We start from the raw sequence: 23,743 nt of genomic DNA, 5'->3' as shown, positions 1-23,743 counted from the left end.
CTTTTGAGACATTAAGAAAATGTTATTTTTCTTCAAATATTTATATTTGTATTATTTATTTCGTTAATAATAATAACAAATATGTGTATTCATCTTGTTTGCATTTCTAACAAGATAAGTTAAAAATAAAAAATATAAATATCTAAAAGACCACATTTGAGTGAATAATCAATTTATTTTATTTATTACTCAAAAAATGGCCACTCAGTGTTGAAGCTGATAAACCCTAAACTGAACTTGAATCTTCACCGCTACAAGGAAGAAGGAAGCATTCACAAATCAAAATAAATTCAAAATTAAAAAGAAAACCAGCAATGCAGTACAGTGGCAGTTTCAGTTTCAGTTTGTTAGTTAGTTAGTAAGTTAGTTAGTTTCTCTACTGGAACTCTCGAGATCCTCTGCGGTCACCACCACGCTCACAACCATGGGCCGTCACTCCTCTTCCACAAACCATCACCATTCTCCTTCCTCTCGCCGCCACCGGAGCCACCGAAGCATCTCTCCGCCGCCTCAGCGAGACACCAAGCACCGTTACTCAGAAAAACAGGCTCGGACCAGTTCCGGTTCCCCGGATCCTCCTCCTCGATCCCGGTCTCGCTCTCGTTCTCCATCGCCGAGAACCAAGCGATTGAAGAGAGCTCAATTGGAACGTGAGAGCGAGAAGAGCCATGGCGAAAGCGGAAGAGGTAGGGGTTCCGAGAGGGAGGTGGCGGAGCGGAAGAAGGAGAAGAGGAGGGAAGCCGATGACCGCGGCGATGGAGATGCCGACGGAAGGAACGGAAGGAGGTCGAGGTCTAGGCACGAGAGGTCGCCGGAGCAAGAGCGCAATGGTCGGAACAGGCACCACCGGTCGCAGTCTCCGCCTTCCCAACATCGCCGTCACGACTCTGCAAAGCCTCGTGATGAGGTGTCCGGTGATATCCAACCCTATGTTTAATATATTGCTTCATGTTCCTGTTAATTTCTATTTTACTTAAAATCTCTTTATGCTGTTGGAATTTGAAGAATTTGGATGTAGGTCAGGAAATGGTATTGTGTTCCTTTCTGTTATTTTCTGAGTTTATGATTGGATTCCTGTTTTGGGATTTATATTCTTTAGTGTAACCGTGCAAGTGTTATCACCACATTAGTTGGAACATAATATTAGTGTATGATTGGCTTTGATGGAAGAGATGGCATGAAATCATGAATGTTGGATTGGAGCATGGTGTACTAAGACGAGCGTAGATGATTTGTTGAAGCAGATTTGAAGGTTTGAGTAGAGCTTGAATTAGTTGGCAAACAAAGCTTTCTGACTTTTAAGTGACTAGGAGAGTAGGAGACTTTGCTAATGCACGTGGAATTTGAATTAGGGTATGTTAATTTAAAGTGCCTTTGAACCTTAGGATCCTAGAGAGTGTTCAATGGTTAGGCAGGTGGCTTTGAGGAGATGTTTAATGCAGTATATGATTGTTAAAATAACAACAGTTTTATCCAAATCTTTGATTCTTAGGGGAATAGTTCCAGTTAGGATGTTATGAGAGATTGAGAGCTCTTATCATGTTGTCTTGTGCAATGACATGGACAATTGTATGGTATATGTTGCGTTGAAGATTGTACATGATTTAAGATGAAGTTTGTGAAGTATTGGGTTGGTGGAGGGCTGGAGGCTATAATGTTGCAGTTCAGTCATTTCAGTTGATAGATAAGTGATGATAAGCATGATAATTGTGTGACTAGTATATTCAAATTGTGAACTTTTGTTGATAAGGGTGATGGGTGAAGTCACAGTCTTAATACTTTGTTGGAAGTGACAATTGATGAACTGATGAGGTGCTAGTCATGTGGAAACATGACGGTATAGAACTATACTCTTGCGTACTGGACTACTGGGGTTTGTTTTCATTTAAAGATTAATTTATTTGTTGCGTTTTTTGTTTAAACATCTCCAATCCTTGTTTCACACTGATAGGGGAAAAGAGGAATTTATAATTATTTGACTTCTTTCTATCTTATTTCTCATTGAGTATAATGTTTAATAGTTATGTTCCTGAGGTATTCCTAGGGTGAGGTGGGAGGGTTAATCAAGTCAATATGACTGTTTGGAGATAACTTTTAGGAATCAAGCGCGAACGGTTTTTGTGTGCTGAGTTTAGCATTGAAGTGTTACTTCCAAATTCCATTGTCTTGTTTCCCCACTTGGTTCTCCAAAATTTTTAATTATTTGTTCTTCCAAACATTTGGCATTTATTTCTGCATTTATTTCCCCATTATTATGCTCTCTCCATTCCTGCTTTTTTCAGATTAAATATTCTCCAGCTTGATGCTTATTTGGACTGCTGTTTAATGCTTGCAGGTGACTAACATAAGAGGAGCTGAACAGATGTAAGCTGCTGTTCGAACTTTGAACTCTATATTGATGTGTTGCTGATCTTGGTGGTGTTCATGCTATTTGATGTTATTTTAGTTTCATTTAAGCCATATCTTTTAATGAGAGTTCTATTCATGCGTGCTGGAGTGATGATTCTCCTTCAACCTGTGCCAAATCTAGCTTTGTAGAAATGCATTTCAGAAAGGCAGCTTTCTTGTATAGATGTAATGTACTCAAAGTTTGATAAGTTGGAGAGTTGTGGGAAGGTGGTAGCTGTTGCATACATTTATAAAATAATTGAACAACCATCTAAATCTGAAGTTATCATCCCTAGGTGGGGTGTTTTCTCCTAGTGATCACTACATTGAAATGCAGTGCAAGGGGCTGGATTGGCATTTATCAAACACTATACTTCTGGTGGCCTAGTGTCATTGATTTATCTATGTGGCATGTGGCAAGATATGACATGTTATTGTTGGTTTTTTGTAACATTTAGCATTGGATAGATAAGATTATGGATTAAAAATGTATGTTTCTTGAGTTTAGGAATTTCAGCACATTGACTTGAATAATGTTGAAAATGCCAGATTAGTGATAGGAAAATCTAAAATGACATTGGTATTTTCTTGTCTTCTGGTTTGTCCTTATATTCTCTGCTTCTCTCTCTTTCTATTTGAATGCATTGTTTTCAAATATATTGGGGATTGTTGGGGAAGCTTGTGATGCCAGGTTGATGGCTATTTTGGCAGGAATGATGAGGATGATTCTATTTCAAAAATGAAGGCTGCTGAGGAGGCGCTGGAAGAAAAAACAAAGGTAATGATGTGCTTCTTTTTTTCGTTGGGTAGGAATCTCATGCCTCTAATACTTTTGTAGTCTTGTGTATCTTCGTTGTGTCAGTGGGATAGAGTTAAGAACCCTTTAATCCAAGTTAACTTTTGGGACATTTTCTGTCCTGTATTTTGTTGTTGATCTCCAAGCTGTTGAGTCATGCTATGATTTTTGGGAGTTTTGTTTTGCAAATCTGGCGAGAATTGAGGTGATGTTGTGTTACAAATGTTCTTCCAAATGCTATCTTTTTTTCTTTTTTTCTTTTTGTTCGCCCATTTAGATTGTCTTAGAGGAGTCAAACTTAACCGACGTGTTAAGACCCTATTAGTTAGGATCAATGACTAAAAATAAAGGGGAGAAGGGTTAGTTAGGTGCGGTTAATTATTTGCAGTAAATTAGTCACTAGAGGAGCTCTCACTCTTAAGTTAATTAGTGCGGTTCTTCTAGTTCTAGGCATATTGCCAATGTTCCTATGACAGTAATACAGCCACTTTCTCTTCTTGATACCAATTCTAATGCAAGGTTAGTCAAAACCGATGGTTTAACGATCATTATAATCTGCCATAACCATTACTGTAACTTATGTTTGGGCATTCTCACTGTCTATATATAATCAAGTTGCATTGCAAAAGAAGGAAGATGATATGCGAGAGTGGGGAGCCCTCAAGTCCACCCCCAAAAGCTAGTTCTTGAGAGATAGGGTCACACATTATCCGTAAATCATATTTTCTAGTTTCAAGGGAGGATAAAGAATAGGTTTTGAGTGATCCATTCTGGTTGGTTTCTGAAATCCTCTGCCTTTTGCAGCAAAAACCTTCATTTGAACTATCTGGGAAGCTTGCGGCTGAAACGAATCGATTCAGAGGTGAGAGACCCATTATTTTTCACTGTGCACTGTGATGAATATCAATTTATTTTTAAGTAGTTTTGTTATTCATTTTCAATATATGCTAAATGGTAGTGCTTGGTCAGGTGTTACTTTGTTGTTCAATGAACCACCAGAGGCTCGAAAACCTGACATTAAATGGAGGCTTTATGTTTTCAAGAATGGTGAAGTCCTCAATGGTTAGTCTGCATAACTTCTGCACTTGTTTTATATTATTCTTAATTCAATTTTCTCATGACCCTAGCCCTGCTATCCCCCCCCCCCCCCCCCCCCCAAAAAAAAATTTTAACGTGTAGAAATATGCTTTACTTATAAGAATAAGCCCTTCTTGCTTGCTTAAGACGATTAAGTATTTGCTTTTACTGACTACCCTTTTTTTTAAGAAAAAATCATGATTACTATTACTATATATTTGTCTTTGTAATTTATTATATTAGTATCTATTATCATAGCTATTGGGGTGAGCTTTTCATAATTAGACAGCTCCTCTACCTGCTTCCCTTTTTTTACTTCTACATTGTTGTATTTCTGTTCAATCTATGATTTCATTTGTACAATTTTCATAGTTTATCTAGTAATTTCTCTGAGTTTTGATCATGCTTTATCTATTCTTCTTGTGTTAAAGCAAAAATCTTCAATGATGTCTGTGAGCAGACACTTTTATCTGTTTGTACATATTTTTACTAAACAAAATGTATGTGATTGACAGAGCCCCTTTACATTCATCGTCAAAGTTGTTACCTTTTTGGAAGAGAAAGAAGGGTTGCTGACATCCCTACAGATCATCCTTCTTGCAGCAAGCAACATGCTGTTATTCAATTCCGGTATTTCATTGTTTTATCTTTTAAGCAACCTCATGGAGTTGTTTATTTTGTTGGTGCTTTACATTTTAATCCAGATTGTGTTAATTTTTTTCCTTTCATTTTCCTTTCTTAGGCAAGTTGAAAAGGAGCAACCTGATGGCTTAATATCAAAGCAAATAAGGTAATGCATTTTTATTTTTTATTTTATTTTTCACTTTGGTTTCTGCATACCTGAAATCTAATGGGTACATGAACTGCACTAGGCCTTATGTAATGGACCTCGGAAGCACAAACAAAACTTTCGTAAATGTGAGTGGCCATTGAATGCGTTCGACAATTTCTCCTTGTGTTCTTTTTTTGTGATAGCAATTAATTAGTTAAATTAGATTTCTGTTGAATCTATCTGTTGCCCTCTGCTTCTGCAGGATAGTCCCATTGAACCACAACGTTATTATGAACTTAGGGAGAAGGACACCATTAAATTCGGTAATAGTAGGTGAGTAGCAAGTACGTTTTTTTTTTTTTTTTTTTTTTTTTCAGTGGACAGGTTTTTATTGTTCTAAATGATGTTAAAAATGCAACATATTTTGTGGCCTTGATTAAAAATTATTAGGCAGGGCTAGGAAGGTTTCTTCTATGATTTAATATGAACGTTCAGCAAATGTTTCCGCACTTACCATTCGAAAGAAGAACTTAATTTTTATGGCTCCCTTCATATAAAAGGTTTAATCATCCAATTTTAGGAATGCCTGTTATTGATTGTGAAAGTTAAGCCTCTAGTATGGAAGTGGTTCTAGAGAGACTACAGAGGAAATGGAGGAATGTTATTGCAATAAATTTTCTGACCACCCTCACCAATCGACGATATATAATGATTTTACTTCTCATAACGCTAATGCAATTTTGAATTGCTGTTCCTTAATACTTCCTGTTATGATTGACTGAATGCTTCTCAACATATTTGTTTGACTGTTTCAGCCGAGAATACGTATTACTACATGAGAACTCAGTTCAGTAATTGTATTAACCTCCAAATCTGCTCCATCTGAAGCAAGTAAAAGCAACATCGAACCATCAGAGTTCGTCTAAGTTATGCCCTAGATTTGTGTATTCTCACTTTTCAGAAGCTTTTAGGTCAGTTTTCTACAAGTCCCCTAGATATTAATACAAGACAGATTGGATATTTTTCTATTTCTGGGTATGGACACATTGTATATTGCACACTTTGTACTATACACAATCATCTTGAGGCCCCAGGGCTAACATGAGAATTTTGTACCGTTGAAAACGTGACTTGCTGCTATCACTTTCTGAGTGCAAGATATCCTCATGTCTCGACCTCAATGTCATGTTACATCCACAGGCAATGTCAACATTGATTACCCTAATAAGTTGGTTTCTACTTTTTGAATGGAAACAAAAAAATCAAAAAAGAAAAGAATAGGAAAAAATAGAATTTTGTATTTAAGATATTTTCTTACGTAGATTTGATTTGTTCCTGGTGTTTTGGCTGAACTTGGGTTGGGAATTTTAATTAACGGTAATGTTAGGGAGACAAAAAAAAATAGAATTTATCTTATTTAACATTCACTAATTGTTAATAAATATTAAATAAGATAAGTTTTGGCTGTTTTTGGTTAATTTTTTTGTTTACCAAATATTTTCGTTTAACTTATTTCATTAGTAGTTTGCCAATGGTTTTTCATTTACTAAGTTTGGGATGTCTCCACAGTTACATTAATTCAAGGTAGATAAAATGAGAGTGGTCCCTGTTAGTGATGTATCTTAAATTCTTAATATATTAACTGCTAGTGGTCTTATTATATTTATTAGCGAATTAAAAGTGTACTTTTTTTATTTTTATTTTTAATTTCTCTAAAAGAATTCATTCGAATTGCGTAAAATTATTAAATTTAGATATATTATTTTATTTAACTATAATTATATATTTTATATCTATTGATAATTTTAAATATGTTACGGAGGAATTAAGTTCATGAATCATATCATGAAATTACGAAAGGTGGTAGAATAGAATTTGCGACGGGAGAATTAGTTTGGTTTTACGTTGGGTAAAGCTATCATCAAGGCTATATATTTATTAAGTCGAATGATAGAGGTATTAGAATAACAAAAAAATCTACATATGATCATTATTAACTTGTTTTTTGAAAGGTTTTGGAGAATAAAGGTTGCATATGTTCATCCAATTGCCGACATATATAATGTGACAACTATTATGAAAATTTAAGATAGTGTGGCTGAGAAATTTTTCACATTTTTTTGTTAGTTTTGGAGGCATTTACTAAGCACATACAAAAACACGTACGGTAGTGTATATTTTTTGTAATTGACATCGTCTTTGCAGGGACCAAGAGAAAATTTAAATTTAAAATTAAATTTGTGGAGAAAGTTGTAGAGCTGAATAATTTGTCTATAAAGCGAAACAAAAAATTTCCACATACAAGTTCTTTTCCAATACAAGTCTTACAAGTTCTCAATACTTTTTATTTGTAAAACATGTTTTTCTTTGGACATATGTTTCACGCGCCTGCTTAATAGATTTTTCAATCAATTAACACGCAAATATTTAACTTCCTTTTTTAAAAGGATTTCGTTTCCTTTTTCCAATTTCTTCTGTATTTCCTTGCATTCTCTCTTCGATCTCTTTCGAACTTTTCTCTGCGCCTTCTCCTTCGTATTTTACCTTCGTTTCTCTCTACCTTATGTGCTTCAGATTTTTCGTTTCGTTTTGCGTTTGAAGATGATGGATGATTCAACTTCAGATTCTCAGGTGAACCAGAGCAAAATGGATTTTGAAACTAAATCCAATAAAGTTCTTCAGGTGTGATTTAGGTTAGTAATTGAATTTGAATTTGAATCTGATTAGTAGTTTTTTGATTGTGTAGCTGAATAATATGTGAAACTTGCCTGTTATATTTTGCTGTTTGTTCTTCTTTATTTGAATTAAACCTAATGCATTAGATCTCCTTAGAATTAAAATAATTTTGTCTATTTTATATCAGATATTCGGGTGTAGATTAGTAATAATTGGGTGCATTTAAGGCAAATTTGGGTACATTTTCAGTTTGTTACAGTTTATTATTTTTTTTGAATTGTTTTAGTTTCTGTTTTAATATAGTGTATTTTAGCAGACCTCCTGTCCAGTTGATGACAAGTTTGTCTCCAAGGTTGGGATGACTTTTAAAACCCTTGACGAAGCTGAAAAATTCTACAAGGATTATTCAAAGGTTGCAGGTTTTTCTACAAGAGTTTAGTGCACAAATAAGAAGGAAAACAAAATTATGAATCAATTGATTACATGTACTAGAGAGGAAAAATGGAAATCCAAAATATCTCCGACCGAGAAGACAAATCCCTCAGCTGGTTTAAATTGTCTTGCAAGAATTTATATACACGTATTGAAGGATGTTGGTATTTGGATCATTTCGAAGGTCGTATTGCATCATTCACATCCTTGCTATCCAGATCAAGCACAAATGCTCAAACAGCACCGGGAACTAAGCATGTCCATGTGTTGTACAATAGAGAATAATGAGGAAGCCGGTATCAAACCTAGCAAAAATTTCCAATCATTTGTTGCAGCAGCCGGGGGTCACTGCGAGTTAAATTTTATCGAAAAAGACGTGAGGAATTACATCACTAGAGAAGTGCGGAATGTTTCGGAATAAGAGGATGCAAAAGAATTCGGGAAATACTTATTAAGAATGAAAGAGAAGAATCAGAATTTCTTTTTCGAGCTCGAACTCAAGGACGATCAGTCTATTAAGCTTGCTTTTTGGGTAGATGCAAGGAGCAGAGCTGCCTGTGAGTATTTCGGAGATGTTATTTTATTTGACACCACCTACAATACAAACATGTAATATGGTGTTCTGTTTTATGATGCTGATTTTATGTTGTTTTATGAATCTGCTACAGAGGTGCATATCGGCATTTTTTGGGTGCATAAATTCATTATTTGGGTGCATTTTGTTGATTATAATTCTGTTTTGTGGTAATTTATTTCAGGTATAATCTAGTTTGTGGTTCTTTTGTCGGGGTGAATCACCACGGTCAGTCAACACTTCTTGGATGCGCTTTGATGAAAAACGAAGATATTGAATCATTCAAATGGTTATTTCAATGTTGGCTTCGTTGTATGGGAGGAAACGCTCCGAAAGGGATTCTCACTAATCAATGTGCGTCAATAAAAAGGGCTATTGAGGCTTGTATGCCCACAATAATTCACTGTTGGTGTATTTGACACATCACGAAGAAGATTCCAAGCAAATTAAATGGGTACAAGGGACATGTATAAATTGAACAAGAAATTAGCCAAGTTGTTTAGAACTCTCATACCAAAGATTCATTTGATAAGAATTAGAATGATTTTCTCCTGAAGTATGGTCTTGTGGACAACAAGTGGCTTTCAGGTAATGTTTTTTAAAATCTGCAGCAGAGGTGTAATTTGCATGTTTTTGGGTGCATCGTAGCCTGATTTGGGTGCATTTTGCAGATCTTTATGAAGACCGACATATATGGGTTCCAATTTATCTGGATCACCACTTCTGGGTTGGGATGAGAAGCATACAAAGAAGCGAGAGCATGCATTCATTTTTTAACAAGTTTATTACGCGGAACAACTCGCTTATTCAATTTGTCAAATAATACGATAATTGCCTCAGAAGCAGGGAGCAAGCAGAGAGGGAATCGGATGCTGCAGATTTTCATACGGTGATACCGTGTGCAACAAAATCCTCCATTGAAGCTTAGTTTCAACATGTGTACACTCACCAATTGGAAAGTCCAAGCACAATTCAGAGGGAAGGCGAATTGCATCACAAGATTAACGAACTCCACTCTAGGCTATTCAGTGTACAAAGTTGGAGAACAAGTTTCCAACTCAATATTCAACAAGTTTGTGGTTACTTACGACTCAGTAGCAGCCCAAGTGAAATGCCAATGCTTATTATTCGAGTCAAGAGGGATATTGTGCCGTCACGCACTAAGCGTGTTAAGCTTTGAACGAGTAACCCAAGTGTCACTGAGATATATATTGGAACGATGGAGCAAGACGGTAAAGAGGCGACACACACACATCAAGAGCAGCCACGACGAGCCACTGTTGGAGTCAAGAAGCAAGAGATTTGACGAATTTGTGTTTCGTTCGTAAAATATGTGTGAATTTACATCAGAATCGGAGGAGCTGACTGCCATTCTGCACCGTGCGTACGATAACGTCATGGTTGAGATGGAAGAACTGAAAGCAAAAAGGAAGGGGACATGTTTGTTATCTCACGAAGATGCCAACTTGGAATCCATTAATGAGCTTTAAAGCCCTCCAAGGGTTCGAACAAGAGGACGTCCAAAAAATAGGCTAGGTTCAAAGTTGGACAAACAGATTGCAAATGCCTCAAAGAAGAAGAAATCGAAAGCTTTAAACGAGGTAAAAGTGATGTTCTTTAAATATGTGGTGATTGAGTTTAATTTTGTTGTTAGTAGTTTTGCTAATATGTGAGTTTATAATTTTCCAGTTAAACCTCTTTGACGCTGCATCAGTGGTGCGTCCAAATTCCAGCCAATATCACGGACATATTATGAATTATCAGTTCAGTGAACCAGCAGCAGGGGATAGTTTTTTGGGTGTATAGTTACAGAATATGGGTGTAAAGCTTATTTTTTTGGGTGTATTTCTGAATTTTATTGTGTTTGACATTTTACATTTATATATTTTTAGATGCTGCTATTTATGTTATAAATTATTATTTTGTTTAGTTTTTATGGTTTAAGTTTTACTGTTTTAGGGTTTATGAATTAGGGTTTAGGGTTAGTTTTTAGGGTTTAGGGTTTTAGGGTTTTAGGGTTTAGGGTTTAGGATTTTAGAGTTTAGGGTTTTAGGGTTTTAGGGTATATATTTAGGTGTTTATGGGTTATATTTAGGTGCATATTTAGGGTTTAGGGTTTAGGATTTAGGATTTAGGATTTTAGGGTTTATGGTTTATGATTTTAGGGTTAGGTTTTAGAGTTTAGGTTTAGGGTTTAGGGTTTAGGATTTTAGGGTTTAAGATTTAGGGTTTAGGATTTTAGGGTTTAGGGTTTAGTATTTTAGGGTTTAGGGTTTTACGGTTTTAGGGTTTTATGGTTTAGGGTTTAGGGTTTTAGGGTATATAGTTGGGTGTTTATGGGTTATATTTGGGTGCATATTTAGGGTTTAGGATTTAGGATTTTAGCGTCAAGTTTTTAGGGTTTAGGGTTTAGGATTTTTAGGGTTTAGAGTTAGGTTTTTAGGTTTTTAGGGTTTAGGATTTTAGGGTTTATGATTTAGAGTTTTAGGTATTTAGGATATATATTTGGGTGTATACGGGTTCTATTTGGGTGCATATATAAAGTAATTGGGCGCATTATTTGGTTTGGTTTTGTTTTCCTTTATTTTCTATGTACCTGTAATTTCAGCCTTTGAATACGGCACAACAGTTTATTTATGCAAACAAATTTTATAATACAAATGAATAAAAAATTCACAAAATTTACAAGTGTTCAAACTATTTCAAAACTACATAAAATTGAACCTTCAATCACTGTCACTTTCAATATCATACGAATCGACTTGACAATATGGGCTCAACAAAGCTGCAGATGGCTTCAACAATCTCATTGTTTCACTTTCCTTTACCGTTGCATCTCTGTCAAGATTCATGTCATGAAAAAGAATTCGTGAAGCAAATTCAACTCTGAAGTGGTCAACCTCCGCCTACAGTTTGAAAGAATATTATTTGAATTAAATCTGTTAATTTACAAAAATAATAGAGAGATATATAATTTTAAATATAATTACCTGAGTCCAATTGTCCCACTCATACTTTCCTTTTTAACGTTTTGAGACTCAATTATTTCAAGCCATTTCATGACATAAATAGCACAATCATACCTGAAAATAAAAAAATAATTTAGCAAATTAAAGTAGGACAGCAATTGAAAACACAATTTTTCAGAGTGTAAGATCTGTACTCTGTTTGTTGGGCTGAAATGTCAATGTAAAGAGGCTCAATTTCATGATATTTTCTTTTGAGAGGTGCCCCCGGGCATATACCCTAATTCTTGAAATCACATACCCCTAAAAACAAAAAACAAAGCTGAATATAAGAAGGAATAAGTTTAATAAATCAATATACCTAAATATAAACAATATACACCTTACTTTGAATTGAAATGCACCCAAATCTCATAACGCAAAAAATATTACCAACTTACAATAAATTTATTTTGCTTCATTCTATCTTTGGAGGGACACGTCTTGTGATAGGGATAAAGTATATAAAACTTTTTCCTTCTTACATCAGCCACCCATATCTACCAATGATATGAATAGCAAATAGGTGCAAAAATCTGAAACATCTCCACATTGAACAGTGTTTTAGTTTAATTCTTAGATAACCGAAGAATTGTGATGAGAAGTTTTAGAAATGAAAACTTACATATGGATGTGATGCTAATTTTTTCCGGTCCAAAAAGAGTAAAAACATTGGGTAGTCTTCAACATTAAATGGCTTTTTGGACTTTAGCTGTAAGAACTTCCCATTTGGATGATTTCCAATGACCATGTTCTGCAGCATTGTGAAACACCCAAAGAAATCTTTTAATGCACCCAAAAGATAATAAAATGCACCCAAATTTAATACATTACACCTTACCACAATATTAGGTGGGAAACAGTTAATTTCTTCCTGAAATCTTTTAATATTCTATTGGTTGAGGATTAGGCACATGGCAGTGACAATCTAGAAAAACAAAAGAGGCAAATTAATTACATCAATCAATATTTGCAGTCACATGTCATAATATAATCATTGATCTTATTCTAATCTTACGCCAGCTTCAATATATGATTTAGCTTTTAAGGATGCAAAGTGGACTCTTGATAGCTCCAACGGTTGTTGTAAGTTTAGTGTGCAAATTGAATCATACTCATCAGTGCTGTCGTCAGCATATGTGTCGCCCAGAGATAGCATTTTCTCTCATTTCGGCCGACATTAAATTTTTCTTCAAAGGAGTTTCAAATTTCTCAAAAATCTGGCCCACGGTTTGCTTTGCAGTTGGCGGAGTTTTACCATCTGGAAAATCTGGTGTTTTCTTTTCTCCACTCTTTGCAATCTTTTCCACCAGCACATCCAATTATTCTATTAGTATTGTGATTTCTGGACTTTTTACCACCTGAGCTTCTGCTTGCTCGACACCTTCTTGCGTCTGTGTTTCTTCTTGGCTTGAATCAGTCAAGCCAAGGCTAAATGATGGCAACAGTAATTCTTTAGGTACATAGGATGCTGTCCTGGCCATCATCAATAGTGCAGTAGCAGTCGCTTCAGGGGTTGGATCCCTGCGTGTTGACATAAATCTTACTATAAGAATAAGAATAAACGAATGATATAAAAAATCAGTTTCTATTTTGATGAACTTACATTTTAGATGGAGCCGGTGGCATTGTTGGTGTGTTTTCATAAACTTTTTGGGATTCTGGAGTGTTGTGGGGTTAGAAAAAATGAATCAGATTAGTGGTATCAGAGCGGTTCGTCCTCGTGAGCCTAAGGGATGGACCGATTGTGCTTCGTTGCACACTCTGAGTCATTTTTCTTTCATGCTATTTAGGTTATCTCATTGATATTGCATAGCATGCTTATTTGTGAGTGCTTTTGGGAATAATTGAAGCACTAGGCTTGAGATATTGAGACTGATCACCTTGGTATCGATTGTTTAGTGTGGTGAGGCAACCCGAATGGCAACTCACGGACGAGGTCGATCACGTTCACGAAGAGTTAGTGAGGATGACTAGCCTAGTCAATGTGTTTCGAGCTCAACATGTTCTAGAGGACCAGTTCGTGGAGTTTGCGGCATATCGATTGATGGGTGCGACTCAGCACTAGTGGCAACGAAAGTAACGATGGATTCTTTTGCGATTTTTAACTATGATTTTCAGTTTCTAACTGGTATGGTCTTCTATCTTTTTGAAAAAGTTTTAAAGTTTAAAATGATTTTGAAAATTGGTTTGAAACTTTTGGTTTAAATGATTTGATTTTGAAAGTTGGTCAGAACTCTTGGTTTAAATTACATGGTTTAAAAGAAAAGTGAGTTCTCCGATTATGTTCATTTGTGAATTTGGTTTCCAAATTATCTTATCGAAAGGCATTCAAATTGAAAAGTATTTATTTAAGAAAAACTGTGATTTCAAGTGATTGACTTTCGAGTAAATGAATTTTGATCCTTTTGAAAAAGCTTTCACAATGAGCCGGTTTAGAATAAATTTGTTTTAAAGGTTTTGAAAAGTGTTACAAAATTAGTATTTATTTTAAGTAAAATTTCAGATTCTTGGTGATGATAATCAGAGTGACGCAGTGGAAGGCGAGAGGGAACATCGACACGGTAGGGCGCTTTGATAGGGATATGTCACATAACTCGAATTTTCGAGGGCAAAAATCTTTTTAAGGAGGGAAGAATGTAAGAACCCGAGTTTTTCACGAAAAACCGTTTTTATAAAATAATTTTAGTGCTCGGAATAGATTCAAAATTTATTAGTTTAAATTTGAAAATAAAAATGTGAAATTTGATTTCAGTTAATTTTTCTAAGTTGGAAAATGTACCTTTTCGAAATGATTTTTTTTTTGTAAAAATGCGTACTGGCGCTTAAGCTGGAAATACCGGCTCTAGACTGTCTAGTACCGCGTATTTTGAAAAATAATATTTTAAAAATTGATTTATTATTTTGAAAGGATAAAAATAATTTAGAATTGAAAATCGAGCACTAATCTTAAAGGTTTTGGCCCAAAGTGGGCCAAACGGGCCAAAAATACTAACGGGTTGGACCGGGTCGAAGTTGGGCCCAAGGTCCAACATATGTAAGCTCATTAAATGAGCTTTGAGATCATTTCTTCCCCAAAAGAAAAGAGGGGCGCGGTTACGAGAGAAGAGAGGAATTGAAGGAGGGAGTGGTTACTATTCACCTCCACCTTACGGGAGCCATATCTTGAGCTACAGAGCTCCGATTCACGAGTCATTTGCGGCCACGCGAAGCTCTTAACGAGCTCTTCCTTTCTATCCAAAGAAACTTGGTAAGAAATTGCTGTTCACTCTCCAGTTTTGTGCCTATGTTCTGCGCATTTTTTAGGTTTAGTTTTTGAGCAAGTTTTATGATTTGGCTTGTTTAGGTGATCTCTAGTAGTGGATAATTATTGGGTTTTACCCCTAATCTCGTGGGTTAAGATAAGGTTTCACTAAACCCTTGTGTTTATTTGTTTTGTGTATATTAGATTTTGATGTTGGTATATATATGTGTTGTTAGTTTGAGCTTTGGTATTTGTTGGAGTTGGTTGAGGCTTTGGATCAAGCTTGGTGGCTTTGTTTTGGTGTTTGGTGCGTTTGAAAATCGGCCAATGTATGGTTTTGGTTTCTTTTAAGTAATATGTAATGTTTCTGGACACTTAGGCTAGTTGACTTTAAGATAGGATTGAATGGTTTGGGTGTAAGTTTAATTGTATGTGATTTTGATGTGTGAGAATAACTTGTATGATGGTGATGATGATATGGAGTTTTGAGATGAGGAATATGTGAATTTGATCATGATTGTTGGTATTTAAGGATTATGAAGTTTGACGTCAGATATGTGATTTATTGTTGTTGATAAGAGTTTGTTGATATGGTTGATGATTGATGATGGTTATTGATGTTGCTGGTAAATTGAAGGTGAGTGTTGAGATTGTTGATAAATTATGTGGATTATGATGAGTTGATGATTTTTTGGAATATGTTGATAAATCATGATGATTGAAATTGGTAAAGATGGTGTGAGAGATTGAAATTGAAATGAAATGAGATTGATTTTGATGTTTAGTATTTATTGAATTATGATTGAGGAAAGTGTTGGTGGAGGATTGACTTTGGTATCATATATTTGAGGTTTGATGGTTGAGAATGGTATAATATGTTATAAAGGGTAGATTTTGATGGAAAATGGAGTTGGAAAAGTTTTAATTTGTTTTGGTTGGTTTGAGTTGTGAAAATGAGGAAAGTTTGTAAATTGAGATTTTGTAAGTTTTGGTAAAAGTTAGTTTTTGGTGAACTTTGTATGATCATAACTTTTGCCTCGATTTTCAAAATTTGTTGAAATTAGTTTAGAATTAAAGTTTATTGAAAACTCTTCGAATCGATATAAAGTTTGTAAAATCTAGAATTTTGTAGAGGAAGTTATGATCATTCAAAGTTGGTGTTAAAAATCTGAAATTCTGCCAAATTGCAGAATTTTATGATTTCTGGTATGTGCGCACGCACAGCCTTGTGTGCACGCACAACCCTGCGAAAATTGTAACCTGTGCGCACTTACAGACCTGTGTGTACGCACACGCAGGGGAAGGCTCTCTGTTTGCAGTGCTAGCACAACTTGTGCGCACACATACCATTGAGGATTTGCGACCTGTGCGTACGCACAGACCTGTGCGCACGCACACGTTGGGGAAGTCAGTTTGTTGGGGGCGCTCGCACAAGTTGTGCGAGTGAACAGACATTGTGAATTTTGGCACCTGTGCGTACGCACACCCCTGTGCGCACGCACACGTTTTGAAACTTCTTCTGGGCATACGCACGCACACCCCTGTGCGTACACACACGCCCTGTTTATCAAATTTTAACGGTGTTTTCAACTATTCCACCTTCTCAACAAGGTCGTAAGCTTCTATAACACCATTTTAAGACTCTTGGGCTTGATTAAGGGAATTGGAACATGGGAAAGGTCTTAGGAGAAATTATTTGGTGTTCTTTGACAAGTTAGCGAACGGAGGCTTAGGTTTCTGGTGTAGCGAGGATGAGTTTGGTTGAGAGAGAAGGAAGAGTGGTGAACTTGGTGATTACTGACAGTGAAATTGAGAAAGTGATTGACTAATGAGTTCGAAATGGAATTAAGAACTGATGATAGTTATTATAAGTTTGGTGGATATGGAAGGAAAGTGTGCATGGCCTATATCCTTAGCGTAGCAGATTTCTCTATTGCATGAGTACATGTTGTTGAAAGTGATTTGAGATGAGAAATGGTAATGTCTGGTGATGTGTTGAGGTCGATGGGCTTGTTGGATTATATGAGAGTGTGTGGGACCTATAACCTTGGCGTACCAGATTTCTCTGCTGTATGACTAGTGTTGTTGAGAGTGTGCAGGGCCTATATCCCTGGCGTGACAGATTGTTTTGCTGCATGATTTGTTGTGGTTATTTCATTTTCTGCTGCAGGAAGTGTGCGGGGCCTATATCCCTGGCATAGTAGACTCCCTACTACATGAGTGTGCAGAGCACTATATCTCTGGCGTAGATAAAGAGCTGTTGCATGAGTGTGCATGGCACTATATCCCTGGCGTGGCAGAAAAGGCTACATCCGAGAGGATGTATCGAGTTGGCATTTATGGACCGACAAGTGATATCACGAGCCAATAAGATAGACATTCATCATATGCATCTTCTATATGCTTGTTTGCTTTGATTACTTGAGTTTGCCTAATTGTATAACATGCCTACTTGCTTCTTGAATTACTTGCTGTAAATGAATACTATCTGTGTTTTACTTGCTTGCATTTATCTTGTGTTTGTCTGGTGCTGAGGAGGTTAGGTAGGCGGTGGCAATGGGATCGCACGGAGGTTAGGTTGGCAAAGGCTGTGAGATACAGCGGTGTGATTATTATTAGTTAGACTTCCCCTAAGTTTAGATAACTCGGTTTATGGTTTAAGTTTACTTATTTAATTATTTTGTTCTAAGCTTGGATATCCGTATGTGATGTGAAGTTCTAGGATTGCCTTTGGCATCCCGGAGCCTTACATCTTACATATTGGGCACTTTTACCATACTGAGAACCTCTGGTTCTCATTCTATACTTTGTTGTTGTTTTTCAGATGCAAGTCATAATTCATCTTGGTGAAATTGTGGACATGGTGACAGAGCAGAGTATGGTTCTTTCCTTGTATATTTCTACTTTACTTTGGTCGTAGTATTCTCTCACCTTTTGTATGTTTATCTTTATGGCCTTAGAGGCTTACTTGAGAGATAAGTTGTATAAGCTGTTTTAAACTTTCAAAATTTTGTATTTTTCTGTTTGAACTAGTCGACTTAAACTCCGCAGGCTGCGGCTAGTCCCCTATAATTATTATACTCTTATATATATATATATATATATATATATATATATATATATATATATATTATTCTTTTGCATTTGTACCTTGTATCTTATGCGTTAGCTTCGTGTGAACGTTTCGCACTTTTGTAGTTTTGTCTTTAAGCTTAATCCTTCATCGGGCTTCTAGAATATATTATTCCCTTCTATATATAAATATGTATAAGCCTTAGGATTGTCGTAACCCTTGATTAACCTTTGCTTTACGGCTAGAGGTAAGGCTTAGGATAATTGGGGTGTTACATCTTTGTCCTAAAAAAAAATATATACAGAATTAGAATAAGGTAAAAAGAGAATTTAGAAAATGGTATAAGAAAAAGAAATTACATGGAATCTGAAGGTTTGTTTACACTGCTTTGCTCCGTTTGTCCTTGAAATAAAGGATCAGTCTCGGTTGCTAAGCTCACCTCCGACATTCTAAGTACAGAATAAATATCATTCAGTATATCAAAATTCTATCAATTAACGGAAGATAAACAATCGGCAACCAAAACACCCTAAAAAAGGAAATATGCACCAAATTCAACATACCCTTGTTGATGTTGTCTTAAAAATCCTTCTATTGTTTCATTTCCAATTTCAGTTCTGACAGTACATTCAAAAGTACATATTAACAAAATATAGTTCTGATTATAGAGTTTAAGATAGGTTTAGAAAGTATCTTATCCATCGTAGGAATGATTTTCTTCTTCTGAAGACGAATCCTCAATTACGTGCTTCCTTTTTTTGAATTGCGTCCTGAAAATCAAAAAATTAAGAATCAGACAAATACAACAATATTGATAACGAGATACCGTCGAAGGTAGTTCATACTTTTTGGCAGCAGTGTGAATTTTTTTGCTTGTTTTTTGTTTTTTAACTGGCAAGGATTCTTCACTCCTGAAATTAAATGAGAAACCATGTGTTAATACATTAAATTTTGATAGAAACAGGAAAGAAAGTGATGATAATTTCAGAATCTTAGTCATCAGTGGATTCACTTTTGCTTTATGAACTGGATCCTCCAAAATCTGCTTTCTCTTTCTGGATTCCATTCTGAAAGCAAACAATTATTAGGGAAAAACACTCTAAAATTGACAAAATGCACCTAAAAATATTACTTACTTTTTGATCCCCCTTTTAGGTTATTTCCTTGTAGGTTCCTCTGAGTCTTCTTCTGACTCAGACTCAGAGGAAATATCAACATCAGTCTCTGATGAATCATTCTCAGAGGAAGAATTTGGTTTCTTTTTTTGTTTTTTTTCTTTTTCTTTCATTTCTTTCAGCTTCTTTTTTGTCTCTGCCATCTTGACAATGCCCTGAAATAGTAGAAATGTTAGTTTACAACATCTAAATAAATAAAACACACACAAATTAGAGAACGTATTCTGTTTGCTTACCATATGGCCATCTATCTCTGCTCTAATTCTTGCAACCAGCTGCTCTCTGTTCCAGTTGCTAACCCAAGGCACTGTAGCTTTTTCCTCTCCTTTCTTCTCCTTGTTTTTAGCGAGATGGAAATATATTATCATAAAGGTATAGAGGCACCTATCGATTGATTTTTTCTTTTTTAGACGGAAATTTGTTATGCCTTTAATGATGAAATTCAGCACATGGGCTCCCTAGTTGCCCTTTGTTATTTTCTCCATCTCAAAAATTGGAGCTATGTGCATGGGGATACTTTGATTATTATAATTGGCAGCAAGAACACCATCTGAATATAGAGGATGAAAATTCTCTTAAACATCAGCCGATCTTGTTCATTTTCAATACCAATACTCATTATCTCATCGATCAGCTGCTTCAAAGTGTTGCCCTGAAACCTTCTAAAAATGAGTTGGTTCTCTTCGGAGAGATTCTTATAACTCACTTTTTCAGGAAATAGATCTCCTACAAAAAAGAAAATAATTTATTACTTGAAATGCACCCAAATATGATTCATATGAACCCAAATATCACTCACATGCACCCAGATATCACTCATGTGCAACCAAATATCACTCATATGCATCTAAATTTATTACTTTATTACATGAGATCAGAATAATATGTTGCGAAGAATATATTACAGATAATGGAACTATAGAGGTTTTCTGTAATCAGTTACTTGATGCATTGAGGCCAAGTGCATCACCTATTGTTTTGGGTTTAATCTTAAAGGAACCATAACTGGTTTCAAGTGTGTTTTTCCCCAATTTAAAGGAGTTAGCCAACTCCTTTAAAAGTTTGTGAGGCACATTCATAGGCGGGATGTGCATGAGTCTCCCAAATCCTAATTTACGAACAATTGCTTTCTTCGGTTCACTCATCTTTTCAAATTTTTCGCTCAGTAGTCTGGTAGCACACTTCAAGTCTTTGGTTTGCTGTAAACAAAGCAAAATTAGAATCATTTAAATGAGCTATATTTGTATTAGAAAAAAATTGATTTGTTCTAATATATATATATATATATATATATATATATATATATATATATATATATATTCACTTACGTTGTATTTTTTCACTTTGGTTTTTGGTTATCATTTTTACTGCAAGGAAAAAGAAATACTGTCAATAGATAAAAAATATACCCAAATACCAGAGCCATACACCTAAAAACTAGTCACGTGCACCCAAATACCAGCAAAAAACACCAAAATCCAGTCCTATACATATTTTATTTTTTTCAATTAAACGAAATTAAATGAGTTCAAAATCATTTTCAACTCAACCAAACAAGTAAAATCATAAATTAAACGAGTTCAGAATGATATTTTAGTTCAAAATGCCACTAGAAGCACCAGTCACATTCCATACTGTCATATACACCCAAATATGCTCCATACACAGTTTATATGTATACAAACCTACTTAAAAGACATCCAAACATTCACAAAACAGAGTTTATATATATACACCCAAATATCATTTCACTTGAACTACGTAAAATAGTGTAAACGAGTTGAAGAGTTTCATTAGAACAATAATATGAGATCTAAACCAAGAACAGTAAAACAGAGAGAAAAATACCAAGATATATAATACTTCAATTTCGAAATCAGAAACAGAAATGTGAAAAACCTAGAAGAACAACAAAACAGTACTTTGAATGATGTTTGTTCTTTCTTTTTGGTGTTTCTTGATGGAGATTTGAATATTTCCTTCTTGATTTCTTGTACTTTTTGCGAGGACTTTGACGATTTCTTCAGAACTTTTTTCTGTTTTGAACGTGGCTTGAATTTCGAGGGTTTGTGTATTGATTGAGAAAGAAGAAAAAGAGTTTTTCATTATGAGCGCGCTTTGGAAAAGTGAAACGGTTGAGTAATGTGCGTGGTTTTCACGTTCGAGTGTGGAGTGTGGGTGCGTGTCGTTTTTTGTTGGACTTAGACAACTTGTATAATTTATAAACAAAAAAAATTTGTATGTATAACAGACCTGAAAGAAAAAATAGACAAAATCAATGGAATGCAAGTTGCAATAAAGTGGTTGGAAAAATATTAATAGGGAAGTGTAAATTTGAGAAATACTCTATCCCAAATAAAGCGTTGCAAGTATTTTGAGTGTATTATTTAGGAAAATGAAAAAAGTCACGGAAAATATAAATCATGATTCAAGCGGATTTGTCAAAATGACAAAATTGGTATGAATTACAAATGACCAAAAATACCTTTAAAATAATAAATTTTATCACACTGCAATTAAGAAAGTTATGCTATATGTGAAGGATAAGTATTGGCATAAGTTTATAATGATCAAGATGAAAATGCTATAATGGATGATTTGGATAATTATATAAAAAGTTAAAATACCACCTAAAAAAGATCGATAGAATATTTAATTAAGAATATAAGTTTAAAGAAAGACAGAAAAGTAACGAGAGTTACAGAAATACTTAAACTATATATAACATGATAAAAAAATCTATGTATAAACAATTTTAGACATGATACATAATGTTAGAATGTAATGATAGGATATAAATTTTGTTGTTATTGTTAGTAGTAGATATATTTAATCTCACTTTTACATTATCTTTATTTATAGATTCAGGCCAAAGATATCCTAAAAAATTTTAGTCTAGAGAATATAATAAGTTTGAATTTTTTAAAAATTTTAACTAATATGTGTGCTCTAAAATACGTGTTTATATTATTGAGGAAGATTATATAAAAATGATATAAAATTTTATTTTTAATATTTATTATTTATTTATTAAAAAATTTATAATATTTTACTACTAATATTCTTAATATGCACATATTTTATTTAAATTATTTTTTAATGTATTATTAAAAATATAAAAGTAAGTCATTAATATTATTGTAAATAATTTTTTTCGGTCTTTGATCATTTATGAAAATGATACAGCGACCCTCGATAATTTAAAATTTTATATTTAGTTCTTAATCATTCAAGTAATTAATTTAATCAATTTTTAATTATTTAAATAATTGGTCCTGTAAACGATGATTTGTTAAAAATTGGATATGAATTTTTAAATTATAAAAAATATTTTATCATTCGAATAAATAGTTTAAAAACCAAAAAGACATTTACACTTAATATTATTATTTTTGTATTTAACTTTGTGTGTTTTAAACTCAGAAATAAAACGTGTTTATGACATATCAAATTCAACACTATAATCCTCCTCCTTTTTATTAAGTTGTGAATTTATGATTTTTTTTATAAAAATTAGATGAATAATATATTTTAACATTATAATTTTTAATATTTTTTAAAATTATAAAAAATGCCAAAATAATAAGATTGGATTTGTATAACTTATTTTTTTATTTTTTTAAATAGAAATTAGAGAGTCCAATTTTAGATTTAAAGGATTCGAGTTTGGTATCAAATTAGACCATTTTTGTACTTGTCAAAAATTAAAGTGTTCAATTTTTACACTAAAATTAAACTGTTTTACATTTAAAATTAAAGAATGTGTTACACATCCATGTAAGCAAGTTGGCCCAAGTTCAAATAGAGTTACGCGCATTAATGACGAGTGAAAACACACGCTTTATCTTTTTCTTCTTTTCCCCTGTGCTTCTTCTTCTTCTTCTTTCAAATATATGCATACGTTATCTTCTTCTTTTTTCAAATTCACGTATATCTTCTCTTCCTCCTCCTCCTCCTTCTTCTTTGCGCACACAGATTCTTCTTCTTCTCCTCATCCTCCTTCTCTTCTTCTTCTTCTTCTCCTTTTTTGTTATCGTCATCACCAATATCACCAACATCATCAACATTTTGCTAATGGATTATTTTTTCAATCAAATTGAATAGAATGCAATTGTTAAATTAAATTGAATTGAATTGAATGGACGCATGTGTTCTGAATCTGAATTAAATTGATAATATCTAAATTGTAGACAGAGGTGTTTCGAATTTGATTTCATATAATGGATTATGTTTTGTTCACTGAGTACAATCAGGTGAACCAAAAGGGTCAACACTACTGAACCGAACACCAATCATGTGCTGAATAAACGTGATAAGCATTCAATCAGTAAGAAAAATATTTCTGCATGCACAAGGACTCAACTGAACACATTAACAATCAAGTGAATCAAAATGAGCAACTCCACTTAACCGAGCAAAATATTTGTGTTGTTGGTGATGATTATAACGAAAGAAGAAGAAGAAGCAGAAGAAGCAAAAGAAGAACCTACGTGCGCGAATTTTAAAGAAGAAGGGGGAGGAGGAAGAGGAG

General features: G+C 34.4%; 1 protein-coding gene across 2 annotated transcripts; it reads left to right on the top strand.

Annotated features, from left to right (window-relative positions):
* Positions 1 to 162: 162 nt before the first annotated feature.
* LOC112795551 (FHA domain-containing protein DDL) lies at positions 163 to 6,158 on the top strand. Of its 2 annotated transcripts, none has more exons than XM_025837533.3 (10): positions 163 to 907; positions 2,336 to 2,364; positions 3,100 to 3,166; positions 3,989 to 4,046; positions 4,154 to 4,246; positions 4,777 to 4,891; positions 5,004 to 5,051; positions 5,134 to 5,179; positions 5,296 to 5,366; positions 5,849 to 6,158. In XM_025837533.3, the coding sequence occupies exons 1-10, from the start codon at positions 425 to 427 to the stop codon at positions 5,886 to 5,888; spliced, it is 1,050 nt and encodes a 349-aa protein (XP_025693318.1). In that variant the 5' UTR covers positions 163 to 424; the 3' UTR covers positions 5,889 to 6,158. The 2 variants fall into 2 exon arrangements, with proteins under 2 accessions (XP_025693318.1, XP_072093288.1); XM_072237187.1 differs by having other exon boundaries at positions 163 to 914.
* Positions 6,159 to 23,743: the final 17,585 nt, after the last annotated feature.

Source organism: Arachis hypogaea, chromosome 1 (assembly GCF_003086295.3).
Source record: "Arachis hypogaea cultivar Tifrunner chromosome 1, arahy.Tifrunner.gnm2.J5K5, whole genome shotgun sequence".
Lineage (NCBI taxonomy): Eukaryota > Viridiplantae > Streptophyta > Magnoliopsida > Fabales > Fabaceae > Arachis > Arachis hypogaea.
This window is presented reverse-complemented; position numbering and strand designations above follow the sequence as displayed.

Excerpts from the sequence above, each read along its gene's own strand:
- LOC112795551 (XM_025837533.3), top strand. The coding sequence starts at position 425 with ATGGGCCGTCACTCCTCTTCCACAAACCATCACCATTCTCCTTCCTCT. Across the intron at positions 4,892-5,003 it reads CATGCTGTTATTCAATTCCG|GCAAGTTGAAAAGGAGCAAC; the intron begins GTATTTCATTGT and ends TTCCTTTCTTAG. Across the intron at positions 5,052-5,133 it reads TTAATATCAAAGCAAATAAG|GCCTTATGTAATGGACCTCG; the intron begins GTAATGCATTTT and ends GAACTGCACTAG.